At 36.7% G+C, this 17,392-nt stretch overlaps 1 protein-coding gene and 1 pseudogene across 1 annotated transcript; both read left to right on the top strand.

Annotated features, from left to right (window-relative positions):
* Window positions 1–585: 585 nt before the first annotated feature.
* Window positions 586–6,481, top strand: LOC113185430 (NXPE family member 4-like). Its single transcript, XM_077797756.1, has 4 exons — window positions 586–992; window positions 1,467–1,534; window positions 2,861–3,058; window positions 5,946–6,481. Exons 1-4 carry the CDS (start codon window positions 586–588, stop codon window positions 6,479–6,481), a joined length of 1,209 nt encoding a protein of 402 aa, XP_077653882.1.
* A 4,395-nt stretch (window positions 6,482–10,876) lies between these two features.
* LOC113185429 (NXPE family member 4-like) lies at window positions 10,877–16,033 on the top strand (annotated as a pseudogene).
* Window positions 16,034–17,392: the final 1,359 nt, after the last annotated feature.

Here is a 17,392-nt window from a genome sequence, read left to right as displayed (position 1 = left end):
GGTCTTTCAGGTTGACCAACAAGGTAGATTTTACAACCACCATTTAAAAAAGATCCTAAGGCTCATTGGGATTAAATGGTTCTTCCAAAACTGATGAGCCAACAGAAACTACAGTAATGCTAACAGTATCAAAAGTGTATTGACTATGACACACATGTGTCATTTAATTTTAGTGCCTCTCATTATTCCATAAAAGATAAAAGTGATGTTAAAAGGGAACATTTTTGGTGTTCTCTATTCCCTTTCTTGTCATTTCAGATACAGACTGCTCTCAATTTGCCTGTCTCCCTCCATCACTGGAACATGATCAGAGAGTCCTCAAGCCCTGAAGCATCTCTGAATCCAGCAGCTTCACCAACAGAGACTGAGCTGAGAATAAGTGAGATCCGGGAGAAACTAGACCAAATGATCCCTCCCAGACCCTTCACCCATGTGAACAGCACCACCAGTGCCAAACACAGCACAGTCACCATCCTCAACCCTAGAGACACATACTGCAGGGGGGACCAGCTGGATATTCTGCTGGAGGCCAGGGACCATCTGGGACGCAGGAAGGAATATGGAGGGGACTTCCTCAGGGCCAGGATGTCCTCCCCAGCCCTGAAAGCAGGTGCTTCAGGAAAGGTGATGGACTTCCACAATGGCACCTACCTTGTCAGCTTCACTCTGTTCTGGGAGGGCCAGGTCTCCCTGTCTCTCCTGCTCATCCACCCCAGTGAAGGGGTGTCAGCTCTCTGGAGGGCAAGGAACCAAGGCTATGACAGGGTGATCTTCACAGGCCAGTTCATCAATGGGTCCACACAGGTCAATACTGATTGTGCCCTGATTTTAAACTCGAGCACTGAACTATGCCAGTACCTGGATGCTCAAGACCAAGAAGCCTTCTACTGCATGAGGCCTCAGCATGTTCCCTGTGCTGCAATCATCCAAATGCATTCTAAGAACAAGCAAGTTTCCTATCTTAGCAAACAAGAAAGGACCATATTTGTAAGGTAAAAAAATTATTGGTGGAGATACCAGGGCAATGATTTACTTTATTTTTCCTATATGTTGGTCCAAAGGAAAGTCATACAAGAAAATCAACATAGGCACCATTTATGAAGATCCATTTAGGAGAGGATCTGTGAATTAATTTGGGGGACAGGGCTCATTCTTCAGAAGTTCACAAGCTTTTTAATCTTTGTCAATTAAATGAGAAATTCAGGCAAAATGGAAACCATAAGAGAATGAGAAATATGTGTGGGTGCTCTAATATATTTTTTCTGCATCTTGCTAAGTCTTTGCTCTCCTTCTGGGTACCTGGATCTCATGGAATTTCCATTTCTTTAAATGGAAATTTCCTTACTGCCCTGAGTTGAGGAAACCATAATTGGTATTCACTAAAAAATAACTAGATGATCTTAATTATTGAGTCTTTCCTGATTTGAGGCCACCAGCAGGTTCATTTCTATATTTGTCTTTTAAAGGTCAAATGTGGGTGTGGAGATTATGAAAAACTTCGATGTGATTAGTGTCTCCAAATGCAACAGTAAGTGTTCCTGTGTTTGTGGAGGGTGCTTAGTACTAGACATACTTAAAGGCTTTCCTCTTTCTGTTGGACTTGTTCAGTTTTAGTTTCATCAGCTCAATACTCATTTATCTTGTCTAATGTGAGCCAAGATATCATGTACTAAGTGAGTGAATTATTGGAATCCCTAGGATATCAAATGCCTCTTTTAGTGACTATATCTCTCATCATTGATCTACTCATCAGATAACAGATTACCTGTCCATCTTACTCAATAACCTACAAACTGTGAAACTCTCTTCTAACTCTTTACCAGGCCCCCTTTCCAACACCATCCTTCTCCACACCATCGCCATCACCACTTCCTACATCACTTCTAGTCCAATAATCACCATCTAGAGGTTTCCAGTCTGCTACCTAGGAGTCTGATTACTATCATTATCTCCTCTTGATCTCTCACATTTCAAACAACTTTGATATACAAAGTAGAATTTCCACATTTATTTCCTTTAATTTATTTAACTCAAAACAGCAAAGGAAACCCTATCTAAAATGATTTAAGGCAATATCATTTATGTCTCTGACAGTGCAGCATTAAAGGTTTGCTAATTGTTAATATACTTGCCCACACTGAAATATAATTATGTACCTTGTTGTAGAAATGGTATTTTTTACCCTGCATATATGAAGAAGCCTATACCAGTCATTAAAATACTAAAGTCCTCCAAATAAATAAACAATCAGTGCCCCAGACCTGTCACCTCACTATTATAGCCACCTCAGACCCTTCATTAACCAACTAGGAGGTGAATACCAGGCCCTTCATGGACTTTCAGGACTCTCTCTGGCCTTCAGACTGCTCAAACAGATTGGATGTTTCTAAACTTATTATTATTTTTTCTATGATCTTGAATTTAACTCAATGAATTCATAGATTTTTTGGTGGCTTTTAACCCATTGTGACAGAGTATGAAAAACTTAAGGAAAAGGTGAATTAAATGATACTATGCATGATTTTTCATTACTCTACAAAAATGGATGACATTGCTTTTATAGAAAGACTGACAAATACTTAAAGTTTAACAGAGAGTCATTTTGACTTCTGGGAGAAAACATGTGCTATTATAATGAACATTAATGATACACATTAGGAAACTCATATTAGATCTTTTTTTTCCTGAAAAACAGCTATTCCATATGAGGATATTTCTGTAAGGCTTTTCTACCGTGACCACTATCTTCACCCCCCTATTAAGAGGACGCTTAGAAATGACAGAAAGTTCTTTAGCAATACTGATGGATAATTTGATGTTTTAGAAGGTCCCTTCTTGCTGATTTTTGCAGAAGACCCAGTTCCACCAAAAGAGAAATGCAAGCCTCGAATGACATCCACAATCCCCAGTGGGCATGTCTGGAAACAAATATGGCATCCTGGCTCCTGCAGTTTGGCTCCAATCAAAATGAATGAGTGCCTGAGAGGAAAATCCATACACCTATTGGGAGATTCCACCATCCGCCAATGGTTTGAATACTTCAAATCCAACATCAACAGTATGATTCAGTCTAAGCTTTATTCATATTGCCTTCAAAATTTTCCTTACCTTTCAAGGAGAATAAGAAATGTAGGAAATGGCTCATCTTTATCATATTTCTTCATCACAATACACCAAAATTTTTCATAGGACATAGATATCTTTCCTTTACAAGAATACATTGATCTAAAATGAAGGGAGCAAGTGTAGAAAAATGTTTATCACCTCCCTGCCCATGAGAAATTCACACTACAGTATTTAGCCAGAAAGCATAGAAATTATCAATGGAGCTAAAATGATTTCAGAAATTAAAATGTCCATTTTCTATAGTTAGTGTGAAGATTATGGGTGTGGATTCTAGATCCAGATGTCCTGGGTTTAGAATCTGACTTCTGATCCTATATCAGTGACTTGGACCAATTACATAAATAGTCTGTCCCTTGATTTACTCATCTGTCACCTACAAATGAAAAAAAATACCCAGCAGATAAAATGAGGTAATACAGATGGTGAATTTTGATCATTATCTTTGAGGAAGTGAGGTTTTATGTAAATTATCATCACTCTTATTATCACCTGATAGTATGACAGATACAAGAGGAAGGTAAAACTTATATCACATTGGCACAGTGTTTAAAAGCATGGGATTTAGAGTCTAACAGAACTAGACTGACTCCATTAGAAAAAATGATCTTTGGCCTGTTGTTTATTTTCTCTGCCACATTTTCCTCATACATCCAATAAACATGGTGCTTATGCTGAAGATGAAATCAGGTAAAGGAAATAAAGAATTCAACACATTGCAAGGCACATTTGCACATAGAAAGGGCCCCCCAAAACAACAGAAATTGCCATTATCCATAGTTAATGTTAGAGTTGGGTTCAGATACAGCTGGAAGAATCCTAGTCCAGTTGCTATATTTACAAAACTAAGAGTACACCAACAATACCTCAAAATCCACTAACATATCTCAGCAATATTACCTAGAAAATTGTCACTACCTGCCTATCTATGTCCCTGGGTCTGGTTCCTATTACCAAGGGTTATTCAGTCATGGTGGCTCCGTCCTTGTCTTCCAGACATGAAGCCACTCAGGATCTCCAACTTAGTGAGAAAGATGATTCTCTTAATAAAAGCGAAATCAGTAGGACCTGGATTTCAAGTTTTAAGAATTCCCATTAAAAGGGGGGAGTTTTCACTCCTGACATATGAAAAATGACAAAACTCCTTGAGACCTCAGTTTGCTCAGCTACAAAAGCAAGGGTCTAGTGACGACCTTCAGCATCACATTCTACAAAGGAGGGTCTCTTAGTTCAACAGCGTACTGCAGTACTGAGTTAATCAACCTCTTTAGCTCATTTTGGATGTTGCAGTTGGAAAACATCTCCTGTATGTTCTGCTTAAAGTTGAACTTTGTAGCCAGAGTCTGCTTTGGAAGAGAAAACTGAAGTAAGTTGGAAGCAGAGTGAAGACAATCATTCTGCCATTTTCCACCAACCAATCGTCCAGTATGTCTGTTTTCTAGTCACTAGGTTAAGTCTACAAACATATCTCTTTACTTCTAAGGTAGCACATGTGACAAAGCATTAGTAATCATTTAATACACATTTCCCACTGATATTTTTGCTATAAATCAGCTGGCCTTAATATTTAGATAAGGATGTAATTGAGATGCTGAAAAATGGTAAGACTTTATCTTATTCTACTTGTGCTGTGTTTATCTCCAGATGTGTCAAGATCAGGTAGGATAGTTTCATAAGATGTGGTGGGAACTTCAGTGTTCTTTACACACTGTGTAGTCTTCAGCAGGGGATTTTCTCTCTTGAGTTTTTCTTCCTATGATATGACAATTAGACACATAAATGAGGAATGTTGACATGAGTGATTGCCTCAGTTTAAATAAATGTAAACTGTAAATGATTTCACAAACAGTAATACTATTATTATTACAGATGATGTACTCAGTACAATTCCATGCATATGGAAGGAAACACAGAAGTTTAGAATATAACCTTAGTCTTCAGGGATTTTGCGAGTATTTGAAGAAATAGATTTATTTTTGTTTCTTAATACAAATAACATTAGTTAGTATCTTTCTGTGTCTTCAAATAATTTTAATCTAGAACCAACAAGTTTTACAAAAATAATACTTACAAAACTAACCACATCGTCCTCCAATGCAGTTTTTTCAGTGCCTTACCATTCATCCAGTGGCACGGTTCTGCAAAAGGACATACATAATCTATAATATTTTTAATTATTCAATTAAATTTCAAAAGTGTCCCTTCAATCAAGCCTATAATAAATCAAACATGATTAGTTTATTTATGTATAATCACCAAAAATTTTCTCTTATATTTATGACTGACAAACATTTTTAGTGCATTATAGTTATACATAACATTGGATTTGTTTTAACATAATTATACAAGCATGAAATATAATTCGCTCCAGTTCAGTTGCCAGTACTTCTTCGTTCCTTCTCTTCCTTACCCCTGTTCCCTTTCCTCTATTCTACTGTTCTTTCTTCTATTTATTTACAGTTTTATAAATTATTGTGTTTTGGATCTATAAAGGTGAAATTCACTGTGGTATATGTTCATAAGAATGTGTGGTAAGATTCATTCCACCATTCTTCCCTTTTCCGGTCCGTCCACCTTTTCACTCAATCACTTTCCTCTATTTCACTGACCTCTCTGCTATTTTCATGAGATTTCCTCTTCCCTCCTTTCCCACTTATTTTTTTTCTAGCTTTCACAGATGAAGGAAAACATTTGATCCTTGACTGTCTGAGTCTAGCTTATTTCACTTAGCATTAAGTTCTTTATTTTTATCGATTCACCATGACTTGTCAATCTTATAACTTTATTCTCCTCTCATTTTGGGATTGCTTGTTTGTCTCCAGCACTCAAGTCAGTGAATCTGCACGAGCATGGAAAAATGCAAAGTGAACTAGTTGTGGACTTGGATAGGAATATCAACATCCAGTGGCAAAAACATGCTTATCCCTTAGTTGGATCATCTACTTATTCAGTCAAAGATATTGAGTACCTGGCCCGAGTCATTGACAGAACTGAAGGAGGAAAAAACATTGTCATTGCTATTTGTCTGGGCCAGCATTTCAGGCCCTTTCCCATTGATGTTTTCATCCGAAGGGCCCTCAATGTGCACAAAGCTGTTCAGCGACTCCTTCTGAGAAGCCCAGACACCACAGTCATTATCAAGAGAGAAAACATCAGGGAGATGCACAGTGATGCGGAAAGATTAAGTGACTTTCATGGCTACATTCAAAACCTTGTCATGATGGACATTTTTCAAGATCTCAATGTGAGCATCATTGATGCCTGGGATATCACAATTGCATATGGCACAAATAATGTCCACCCACCTCAATATGTAGTTGGAAATCAAATTAATATATTCTTAAATTATATTTGCTAGGTAGCACGTAACTCTGAAATTCATTCGTTTAGGGAAATGATCTATTGAGTGCCTGCTAGCATATTGGGTGTCATTTTTGTCTCAGAACTCCAAGGTAGATTAGAAGATAATCTTCACTGTGGCTGGCATGGATCCACCAGTTCAGCCAAGTAAACTATTTCTACTGTGAAATTTCACTTACAAATAAAAAGGTCATATCTGCACCAGACAGATTCATGCTGCTCTTCACCAATGGGAAGTTAAGACACCTATGAGTAAAAGGTCTTCTCTCTGGTACATGTAATCTATAAGTAATTGTAAAATAAACACTTGGAGAAAGAAGTCTCATTTTATTATGTCTACCACTATAAACAGATGTAAGCTGATTTCCAAATGAGAAGTCTTATGAGGTGATTCTCCCACAGCTCCAGAGGAGAAGCAGAAGGTCTCTGGATCCCAGAAATATCTAACTTTCTCTCCTTATAGAACTCCCACTGAGAAGCTCTAATCAGCATTTAGCATCCATGAATATTAGGATATCACATACGAAAGTACAGTGTGCTAGAATTGAAGGACCTGGGTCTTAGCTCTATTGTGTACAGTAATGATAAGACTGAATAAGTCACTTCAGTTCTCTGAGCAACAGTTTCACAAATGGAAAGATTAGTCTAAACTTCATGATATTAAGACCTTGCTCCATTTGATTCTGGGACAGGAGACAGGAGAGGTGCCTGGTGGGCTGGGTACAGGTTCCACCCACTACAATTCAGCCCTAGTACCAGTCACTCTGACCTATGTGTGTATTGCACTTCTAGGTGAGATTCTGCTTAGGAAAAATGCTCCACTAAAAATGTTTGAAAGCCATTCAATATATAATGAACAATATTGGTTCCTCTAATGTACACAGGAAAGTTATCATTGTAATCACTCTCATTTGCACTTTAATAGGCCTTCCCATAAAGTGACCAAAAAGGAGTGAATGATATAAGAATATCAGTTGAATAGGACAATTTAATTATCACAAAATAACTTGACAATACTCTTCCTTAATTTTATACAACAGGGCTCCAACCTACTCTTACTCTATCTGGGGAAAAAGCAGATATAATAAGACATCTTAAGCCTGTTTGTCCAGTTTCCTTTGGGAAGGGGATAATACATTTTATATTCATTTGTCAATGAACCACAGTTTGCAGTTTAGTGCCCAGTGTACACTCAGGTCATCAGAAATATTTATGGAAACTCTATCAAGTTCCAGATACCATCTAGCTTTGAGCATACAGTGGTCAAGAAGTCACATGAAATAGCTGACATCAAAGGCTTTACATTGCTTTAAGGGAAAGATAATACAAATAAAAACAAAGAAAGACATACTTCTGTAAAAATTATTATGGAATAATTCCAAAATTCATAGTAAAACATTATGACAAAACAAAGCTTTTGGCAGTGTAATGTGATAGGGTTTTATGTGGTGGTGATGGAGGTGACAAAATAAGTAGAGGTGGGATCAAAATAATGAACAGGCCATGTGTGGTGGTCTTCAAGAAAGGAAAAAAATTTAGAAGAAAAGCATGGAAAACAAAAGACGAAGTGACAGCCTGTGTTCCTAACAAGAACAGGCTGCTTTTGAATATGACGTGGCTTGAAGATAAAGTGTTTTATGATGAACCAACCAGCAGAAATACCCAGAGCTCCACGGGGAGCAAGCAAAGAGAGTCACTCAGCTAACATCTACATGGAAAGAGTGAAAATATGTCAAAAATACCTCTTTACAGCTGATACTATTTCTTTGCCTTGTATTATGTGTGACATTGTCTGGGTAGAAAATGTACAAATGTGCCACAGGATTTCACAATATGGGAGACATCAGAGTGATCTAGAATTGTTCTGGAAAACTTTCTAGAGAGATGGATTCTAAAGTGGGGACAGATTATTGAGTTTGGATTGGTGCAGGGGCAAACCGGCCCAGGTGGGCAACAGGATCCCCTAAAGTCCGAAAAGCAATATTCCTATTTGTGTTTTTCAGTATGTGTGTTTACCTATAGTATACTTTATATGTATATTTCAATTCACATGGAGAATGTTGTAATAAAGATTTCTCATGCTTATTGCCTTCTTCCCTTATATACTACAGCACTCCATGTTGTAATTAAACCCACTGAGGTGCTTCTATTGCTGACCAGTGTCTCCCTGTGCATATCCATTGCATTCTTCTTCGCCACTTCATACTTATGTATACTGAAGTCTACCAATTCCCTGCAGCTACATGCAGATACACAATCAACAGAAATAGAATTTTCAAGTGATTCTTTATGGGTCTGACTGACAAATCCTCTGTAACATGCTCAAATCAGATTGCTTCAAGTAAGGCCTAGGCAGACAGAACTTATATAAAAAAAAAAATCCAACACAACTGCTTTCAAAATGACTATTAATTTTCAATCTTACCAACAATGTAACAGAATTGTGTTTAAACTGTAATCTACATTACTACCCAATTGGATTTCAGCCAGCAGGGGCAGCACTGTTTGGCTTTAGAAAATATATTAATGCAATTTATCACATTTAAAGATATAAGTAAAAGAAATCAGACAACTACCTCAGTGAATCAGGAAAAGATGACTTGACAGTAACCCAATTTCCTTCCATTGATAAGAAAAACACTTTGTGAACTGTTTTTCAGAAGATAACTTCTTCAACCCAATAGAAGGAACTAAAAAGAAATATCATGCACCACAACATCACGTATTTAATCAAATATCACAAAATACCAAAAAAAGAAGAAAGAAAGAAAAAGAAAAACAGTGGAAATAAGACATAGTTGTCTAGAATGGCCACTTCCAATCATCTTTGTTCTGGATGTGCACTGACATGAAAGCTCTGTAAAAATAGAGAATTGGTATTTCTACATATCAGCCAAAAGAGTTTATTTAGAAAACTAAATAAAAATGAAATAAAATATAATATCATGAAATAAAAATATTCTATAGGGTGAATACACACATGCATATGTATAGTATATATTTGTACACACACACACACACTCACACGCGCGCGCACACACACATAATTTGTTTCCAAAAATAATAGATTGGCTTATAAATGCCTTTTAAGAACAACTGGAAAAGTTGAATAATTTTAATTTCAATCTGTTTAAAGCATCACAAACCTACGAAGACAGTAAGGACTTGAGATACTAGAACCCAAGAGAAAGTAAAAGGGGAGCAAAGAGTAATTAGGGAAGTAAGAAGAATATATATAACATTTCAAAATGCTGATGCTCTCTCCTACCAAAACACAAAGAACAAATAAAAAAAGAAACAAGCAAAACACCTAGAAAACAGACTTACACTCAGCAAAAAAATATTCCTAAAAAATGAAATCAGGGGCTGTAGCTCAGTGCCAGAGCACTTACCTAGCATGCATAAGGCCCTGGGTTCAATCCTCAGCACAACATAAAAGTAAGCAAATAAAATAAAGGCATTCTGTCCATCTACTAGTTAAAAAAATGAAAGTAAAATAAGAGGGGCAAATGTAATTTTGAGAATTTGCCACCAGCAGATTTAGATGTTCAGAATATTAAAAATAGTCCCCCAAACAAGAAAAATGCTCCAAACGATGTTATAGAAAAATGGGGGGAAAAACTAAGTGTACAGATCTAAAAGAATAAAGGTTACACGAATAATATAATTACATGTCATGTAGTACTAATAACAATTATATAATTTTAGTATTAAAATAACAAAAAAATAGTGTGAGGGAGTTAAACATAGTTTGGTTATAGTTTTGTAAGATCTTTCATTCCTAGGAATTATCGGAAGTGCAGATTTATATTAAAAAGTACAAAGTCAAAGATACATGCTGAAATTTCTAAAATAGAGCAGAAATTATAAAGCTGCTAGTATTTCTGTAAAGGTGACTGCAGACAGCAAAAGAATAATTTAAAATTTTCTGATTAATGCAAAAGAGACAAACAGGGAGACAATGAAATAGACAATAGGCAAATAAAATAAAAAAAAACAAATAGTAAGATAAAACCACGTATGTATATCAATGATAGTGTGAAAGCAAAGGACTAGAAAGTTCCAGCACCAAAAAGTGGCAGAGCCACTCCTCTGGGACTAACATCACCCACATCACATTATTAGCCTCTGAAAAAAACTATGCTCATAGATTGAAGACTCAATTTTGTTACTAGAGCAGTTCTCCCCAAATATATCTACAGATTAAGAGCAATAAAGTCCAGTTGGTTTTGGTATCAACAGTTAAACATCTACTTTCCATTTGAATCAGTCATTTCATTCTTGGGTATTGACCAAAAGAAAGTGAAAATTTTGTATAGAGAACTATATAAGAATATTCACATCAGCTCTATACACAATAGTCCAAACTGAAAATAGCTCAAATGATCATACAATGACAAAAGATAATAATGTTATGGTACAGTCACAAAATGGAATATTATTTAATACTGAAAAGAAACAGATCAGTAGTAAGTGCACGAACACATAGGAATCCTCAAATATTAACCCTGATTTAAAGAAGCCAGATTAAAAAGTTCTTTCTATATAATTTCATTTACATGAAACCCAAGGAAAATAAATCTCATCTGTAGCACTGGAAACCAGGTCTGTGATTGCCAAGGGCCAAGAAGCAGAGAAGGCTGACAGAGGACAAATTAAACTAGAAATGGAACTTTTGGGGGTAATGGTAATATTAGGTCTGTTGAATGTGGTGGCTGCTCAGGTGGGTGAAATTGTCAACACTCTTTAAATTCTGCCCTCAAAATGCATGTATTTGTATGCATGTAACTATGCCTCAACATAGGTCTTGTTTTGTTTTGTTTTAACCAAAGCAGTTTGTAAGCAATATGTTGGAAATGCCTGTACCAGGCAGCAATCTGTGTGATCAAAACAGGAGCACTAATGGGCACATACCAATTAGGCAGATGTAACCAGACTGAACCACTGTGGGGAGAGAAAGAGAAGGAATGCAGTGACAAACATTCTGTCCCTCAGTTTACTTACCCTGTCAACTGTAGATGAGAAGAGCAACTTCCTCCTGGTAAATGAGGCAATAAATATGATGCATTTTGAGTATTGTCTGTTAGAAAATAAGCTTCTTTTCATATAATCTATCATCACTATTATCATTATCTGATAATAAGACAAATTCAAGAGGAAGGTAATAACCTTGCATTATTGGTGTCACAATGTTTACAACTATGTATTTATAGTCTAGCAGACCTAGACTTCGGCACTTACAAACAATGACCACAGGGCTATTATTGATATTCTCTGTCTCATTTTTCTCATCCTTCAACCAGGAGTGGAATTTGTTTTGAATATGAAATGAGGAACTGGTTGTGAAGTAAATAACACATTGAAGGGTGCACTGGCACATAGAAAGTGCCCAAAAAGCAATAGAAATTGCAGTTATTATTAGTTAATGTCAGAGTTGGGGTTAGAATCTAATTGTAAGAATTGAATACAGCTGCTCTCTAAAACAAGAGTGTGCAGTAATAAATCAGAATCCATTAATAGTTCTTAGCAAACTTACCTTGAAAACTATTACTATGTCTGTATCCTCTATGTCCTCGGTCCAGCTCCTGTCACTGAGGACATTACAGTCTTGGTGGCTCAATCTTGGCCTTACAGATATGATGAGGCCACTCTTAGGATCTCTAAATTAGCAAGAAACCTGATCCTCTTGATAGAAAGAAAAAATATTTAAGTAGGATCTGAGCTCCAACCTTCCACCAGAGAAAGAGTTTTAATTCCAATATCTAGTAAATGATAGAACACCTTGGGACCTCAGTCTCCTCAATTAAAAAGTAAGGGCGTGGTGATGACCTTTAGATTCACATAATTTGTCTTTAGTAAGTCTCTTTATAGAACCTCTACAAAGCTCCTGAAAAGTACTGCATTACTGAGTTACCTACCCTCTAAAGCTCATCTTGGAAGTAGGTAAACACCTCTTGTATATTTTGCTAACAATTAAATTCTATAGAGTAGGTTTTGAAAAAGAAAACTGAAGTTAGAAGAAGAGTGAAGAAAACAGTTCTACCAATTAACCATTCAGCCTTTTATTTTTCAATCATTGACTTAAGACTTCAAATTTAGTCCTTATTGCCAATGCAGTACATGTTACAAAGCACTAACAATTATTTAATACATATTTCTCACTGACATACTTACTATAAATCAGCTGACCTTAATATTCAGATAAGGTGTAACTGATATGCTAAAAAATACAAGGATATCATCTTACTGTATTTATGATTCTTTGCAGAAGTGTCAAGATCAGGTAGACTAGTTTCAAAAGGGGTGGTAAGAACTTCAAGTTAAAGGCTGGTTCTTTTAAAACTCTGTAATCTTGATAGGTGAATTTTTCTCTTGGGTTTTTTTATGACATGGCAATTAAATTCATAAATGAGGGACTTGACATGAGTGACTGCTTCAGTCTAAATGAATGCCTTATAAACTATAAATGACTTCACAAACAAATAGTGATTCTATTATGATAGATAAGGTACTCAGTACCTTTCCATGCATATGGAATGAAACACAGACATTTAGAATATAGTGTCAGGTTTCAGGGAATTTACCAATCAGTTGGGGAAGTTAGTACATTTATTTTTATGTAAATAGAACCTTCCTGTAGCCTTAAATGGCATTAATTCACAGCTAACAAGTTTTATTAATATAATTCTCACAAGCAGACCACATCATCCTTCAATGAAGTTTTTCAGTGCCTTATCATCCCCAGTCCATTTCAATCTGCGTGATTCTACAGAGGGCAAACATAATATATTTACACAACAGTTTTTATTGTTGAAGTAGTTTCAAAACTGTCCCCTCAGCTAAACCTATAAGAAATCAAATATGATTAGTTTATTAATGTCTAAACATCCATTTTTTTCACCTGTGTTTATGACTAGTCAATCTTCGTAACTTTATTCTCCTTTCATTTTGGGATTGCCTATTTGTCTTCAGCACTGAAGTCAGTGGATCTGCATGAGTATGGAAAACTGCAACATCAACTAGCTAAGGACTTGGATAGGAATTTCAACATGCAGTGGGAAAAAAAACATGGTTACCCCTTGGTTGGATAATCTCCCTATTCAAAGGGATTGAGTATATCCCCTGAGCCATTGATAGGACTGCAAGAGAAAAACATACCATCATTGTTATTTCTCTGGACCAGCATTTCAGACCCTTTCCCATTGATGTTTTCATGTGAAGGGCCCTCAATGTCCACAAAGCTGTTCAGTGACTCCTCCTGAGAAGCTCAGACACCACAATCATAATCAAAACAGAAAACATCAGGGAGATGCACAATGCTGTGGAAAGATTAAGTGACTCATGGTAATATTCAATACCTTGTGATGATGGATATTTTCCAGGATCTCAATATGGGTGTCATGCCTGGGATACCACAATTGCATATGGCACAGATGATGTCCATTCACTTCAATATGTATTCAAATATCAAATTATATATATATATATTTAAAATATCACTATATTTACTAGATATCACATATCTCTGAAATTTGTTTATTTAGGGAAATGATCTATTGAGTGTCTGGTAGCATACCAAGTATTGTGTTTGTCTCTAAGCTTCCAGTTAGCTGAGAAGATAATCTGCTTTGGCCAGTATGAATCCACCAGTTGAGCCAAGTAAATTATTTCTAATCCAAGTTTTCAATCACAAAGGAAACTAAAAATAGTCATGAAAATGTCCCCCCTTCTTTTTTAACATGTTCTTTTTCACATTTTTATTGGTGCATTATAAGTGTACACAATGATAAGATTTGATGTTATATAGTCATACATGCCCACAATATAACCATATAAGTGAGCCAATATCACTACTCATCTTACCCCTCTTGATTAGAGTCAATAGGAAGTTATATGGGTAAAAGTTCTCCTTTGATGCATGGAAATTCAGAGCTATACAGTCACTGTAAAATAAATGTTTGGAGAAGGAAGTCATGTTTCCTTATTTCTGTTTCTTAAGACAGATGTAAGAAGATTTCCAAATGAAAACTCTTATGAGGAAATTATTCTACAGTCCTAGGGGAGAAGAAGCATTCTAAGCAATGACCCCCAGATCTTGAAAAATTCTGACTCTTCTCTCCCTGTAGGAACTCTGACTGCTAGGCTCTAATCTGATTCTATAGCATTTAGCATTCATGCCTCTAGGGTAACACAGGTGAAAGCACACTGCACAGGAATTCAAGGAGCTGTATTTTTGTACCACTGCTGCCACTAAGTTCAAGACTTTGAATAAAATACTACAGTTTTTGGGGCCCCCATTTCAAAAAACTAAGAGGTTAGTCAAAGATTCATAATCTTAAAACCATGTTCTGTGTAGCTGCTCTGGGCGCCACAGGTCGTCCTTTGGACACAGCCTTGAAGGACAGGAGTCAGGAGAGATACCTGGTGGACAGGATATAGATTTCAATCTGCACCACTTCAACTCAAGTATCAACCACTCTTACCTATGTGTACATTATACTTAGGGGTGAGCTTCTGCTATGAAAAAAACTTCACTACTTAAAGCATGTTTGAAAGTCCTTCTGTACATAATCAGCAATGTTGGCTCCTATAATTTACACAGTTAGGTTAACATTTTAACCACTCTCATTAGCATTTTAATGGGCCTTCCCAAAAAGTGACCAAAAAAGCAGTGACTGATATAAGAATATCAGTTGAAGAGGACAATTTAATTATCATAAAATAATATAGCACCTTATTCTTCCTTAATTTTATACCACAGGGTTCCAATCTACTCTTACTTTATCTGAGAAAAAGCAGATAAAATAAGACATCTTAAGCCTGTTTATCCACTTTCTTTTGGGAAGGGGATAATGCATTTTATATTCATTTGTCAATGAACCACAGTTTTCAGTTCAGTACCCAGTGTACAGATCATCATAAATATTTATGGAAACCCTATCGGGTGTCAGATACTATTCTAGTTTGATAATACAGTGGTCAAGAAGTCACATCGAATATCTTCCATTAAAGACTTTACATTCTTTTAAGGGAAATATAATAAACAGAAAAACAAAGAAATATATAATCATATAATAATTATTAAGGAGTAATTCCAAAAACAATATGACAAACAAAACATTTGGCAGTGTAATGTGATAGGATGCTATGCAATGGTGTTGGGGAGGACAAGACAATTAGAGAAGTATTTGAAGTGTGATCAAAATTATGAACAGGCCAAGTGTGGTGGTACACACCTATAATCTCAGCCAAGATCTTCTCTCAGGTAAGAGAAATAGAAGCAAGGGAGGAATTTTAGAAGAAAAGCATGGAAAAGAAAACATGAAGTGACAGCCTGTGTTCCTAACAAGCCTGGTTTTGAGTATGACATCGCTTGAAGATAAAGTGTTTTTCTGAGAACCAACCAGAAGTACCCAGAGCTCCATGGGGAGCAAGCATAGAGAGTCACTCCTCTGCACTGCTGCTGCCTGAAGGTCATCTGGAGATCTTGTCTCTGGATGATGCTAGCCCAGAAGCCACATCTGCCACCACTGCCACTGTCCCACTATAGCTGCTGCTAACCTGCTGTGGACTTCTGCTGATTCCCACCACTACCACTGCCACCACTGCCTAGAAGTAAACTGCCATGAAGACTCCAGGTTTTGTTGCATGTGACTGCATCCATCTTGGAACACCATCCAGGGCCAGGGAATCTTGGTGCCAGAAAGTTTGCTGCCACCATCATCTTGGGGCACAGCTGCCCCTGTCTGGGGACTCTGACCAGGATCTGGTGGTCCAGTGTCAGTGTGCCTATGGATTTGGCTACACCTGGGGTCTTCTTGCTGGGAGTACTGGTGGCCTCCATCTTGCTGCTGCTTCTCAGAGTCTTTCATTTGTGTGAGCATATCCCTGGTGGTCTCTCTGCAAATTGAAGCAACATTGAGATCTTGGGATTGCAATGTGGCTGAGCCTGGGGTATCTGAAGCCCAGATCTATGGGTTAGTTACTGGGTCTACAAGGGCCAATCTGGGACTGGCAATCCTGTGAGAACTCAGAGACAGGGCTGAGAAACTTTCAAACACTGACAGACAGTTGTTCAATTTTCCAACAAGACTTATTTTATGTTTCTGGTATGTTTGAAGCATGAAATTTTTTATGCATCAAGTTGTTGAGGTTGGTGATATATAAATGGTGTTTTATAGTTTTATTTTATTCTTATATTTTTAATTTTTTTTTCTTTGAATATATTCTTCCTCTCACTTATGGGTTTTCCTGGATTCTCTTTCTACCTTTTCTCCAACTCTCAGCCAACCTGTCAGTTCTTCTTCCACTCTTCCTGTGGATTTTTGCTTCTGGCTCCTCTCTTCCTCCCTCATGAACATCATATCCTGCACTACTTCTGTTCTCTCATTGTCCGTCATTTGAAACTGTAAACCCGTTTAGTGAATTTTCTCTTTATATTGTAGACAGTGATTGAACTCATAATTTCTGTTTATTGCAAGAAAGCAGTAGATGCCTTAGCGGGAGTTATTAGGTTTAAGACTTAATATTGTTTACATTTGGTGCTGTTGATATTGGTCTCCCCCTTAAAAGATGAGGTACTAGAAATCATCAGGAACAATAAAAGTCTACAGGGTAGAATCTGTACTGCCTCAGATCCATACCACTATGTAGGAAAATACACAAACAATATTAAAAAAACAAGGGAATGAAGCACCCCAAACAAACCAAGATGCTCCAGTAACAGAATCCACTGACAAAAAGTAGAAGAAATGTCTGGGAAACAGTTTAGAATGTACATACTTAAACTGATCTGGGAAGTAAAGGATGATATAAAGTATGAGATCAAAGAGAAATACAGGAAGTGAAAGATGACTTCAACAAAGAATTATAGATCCCAGAAATAAAAACAAACAGAAATTCTCAAAAT

This window comes from Urocitellus parryii, chromosome 4 (genome assembly GCF_045843805.1).
Source record: "Urocitellus parryii isolate mUroPar1 chromosome 4, mUroPar1.hap1, whole genome shotgun sequence".
Classification (NCBI taxonomy): Eukaryota; Metazoa; Chordata; class Mammalia; order Rodentia; family Sciuridae; genus Urocitellus; species Urocitellus parryii.
The sequence above is the reverse complement of the archived record's forward strand: the minus strand, read 5'-3'. Positions and strand labels throughout refer to the sequence as shown.

Excerpts from the sequence above, each read along its gene's own strand:
- LOC113185430 (XM_077797756.1), top strand. The coding sequence starts at position 586 with ATGTCCTCCCCAGCCCTGAAAGCAGGTGCTTCAGGAAAGGTGATGGAC. Across the intron at positions 993-1,466 it reads GAAAGGACCATATTTGTAAG|GTCAAATGTGGGTGTGGAGA; the intron begins GTAAAAAAATTA and ends TGTCTTTTAAAG. Across the intron at positions 1,535-2,860 it reads CTCCAAATGCAACAGTAAGT|TTCCACCAAAAGAGAAATGC; the intron begins GTTCCTGTGTTT and ends CAGAAGACCCAG.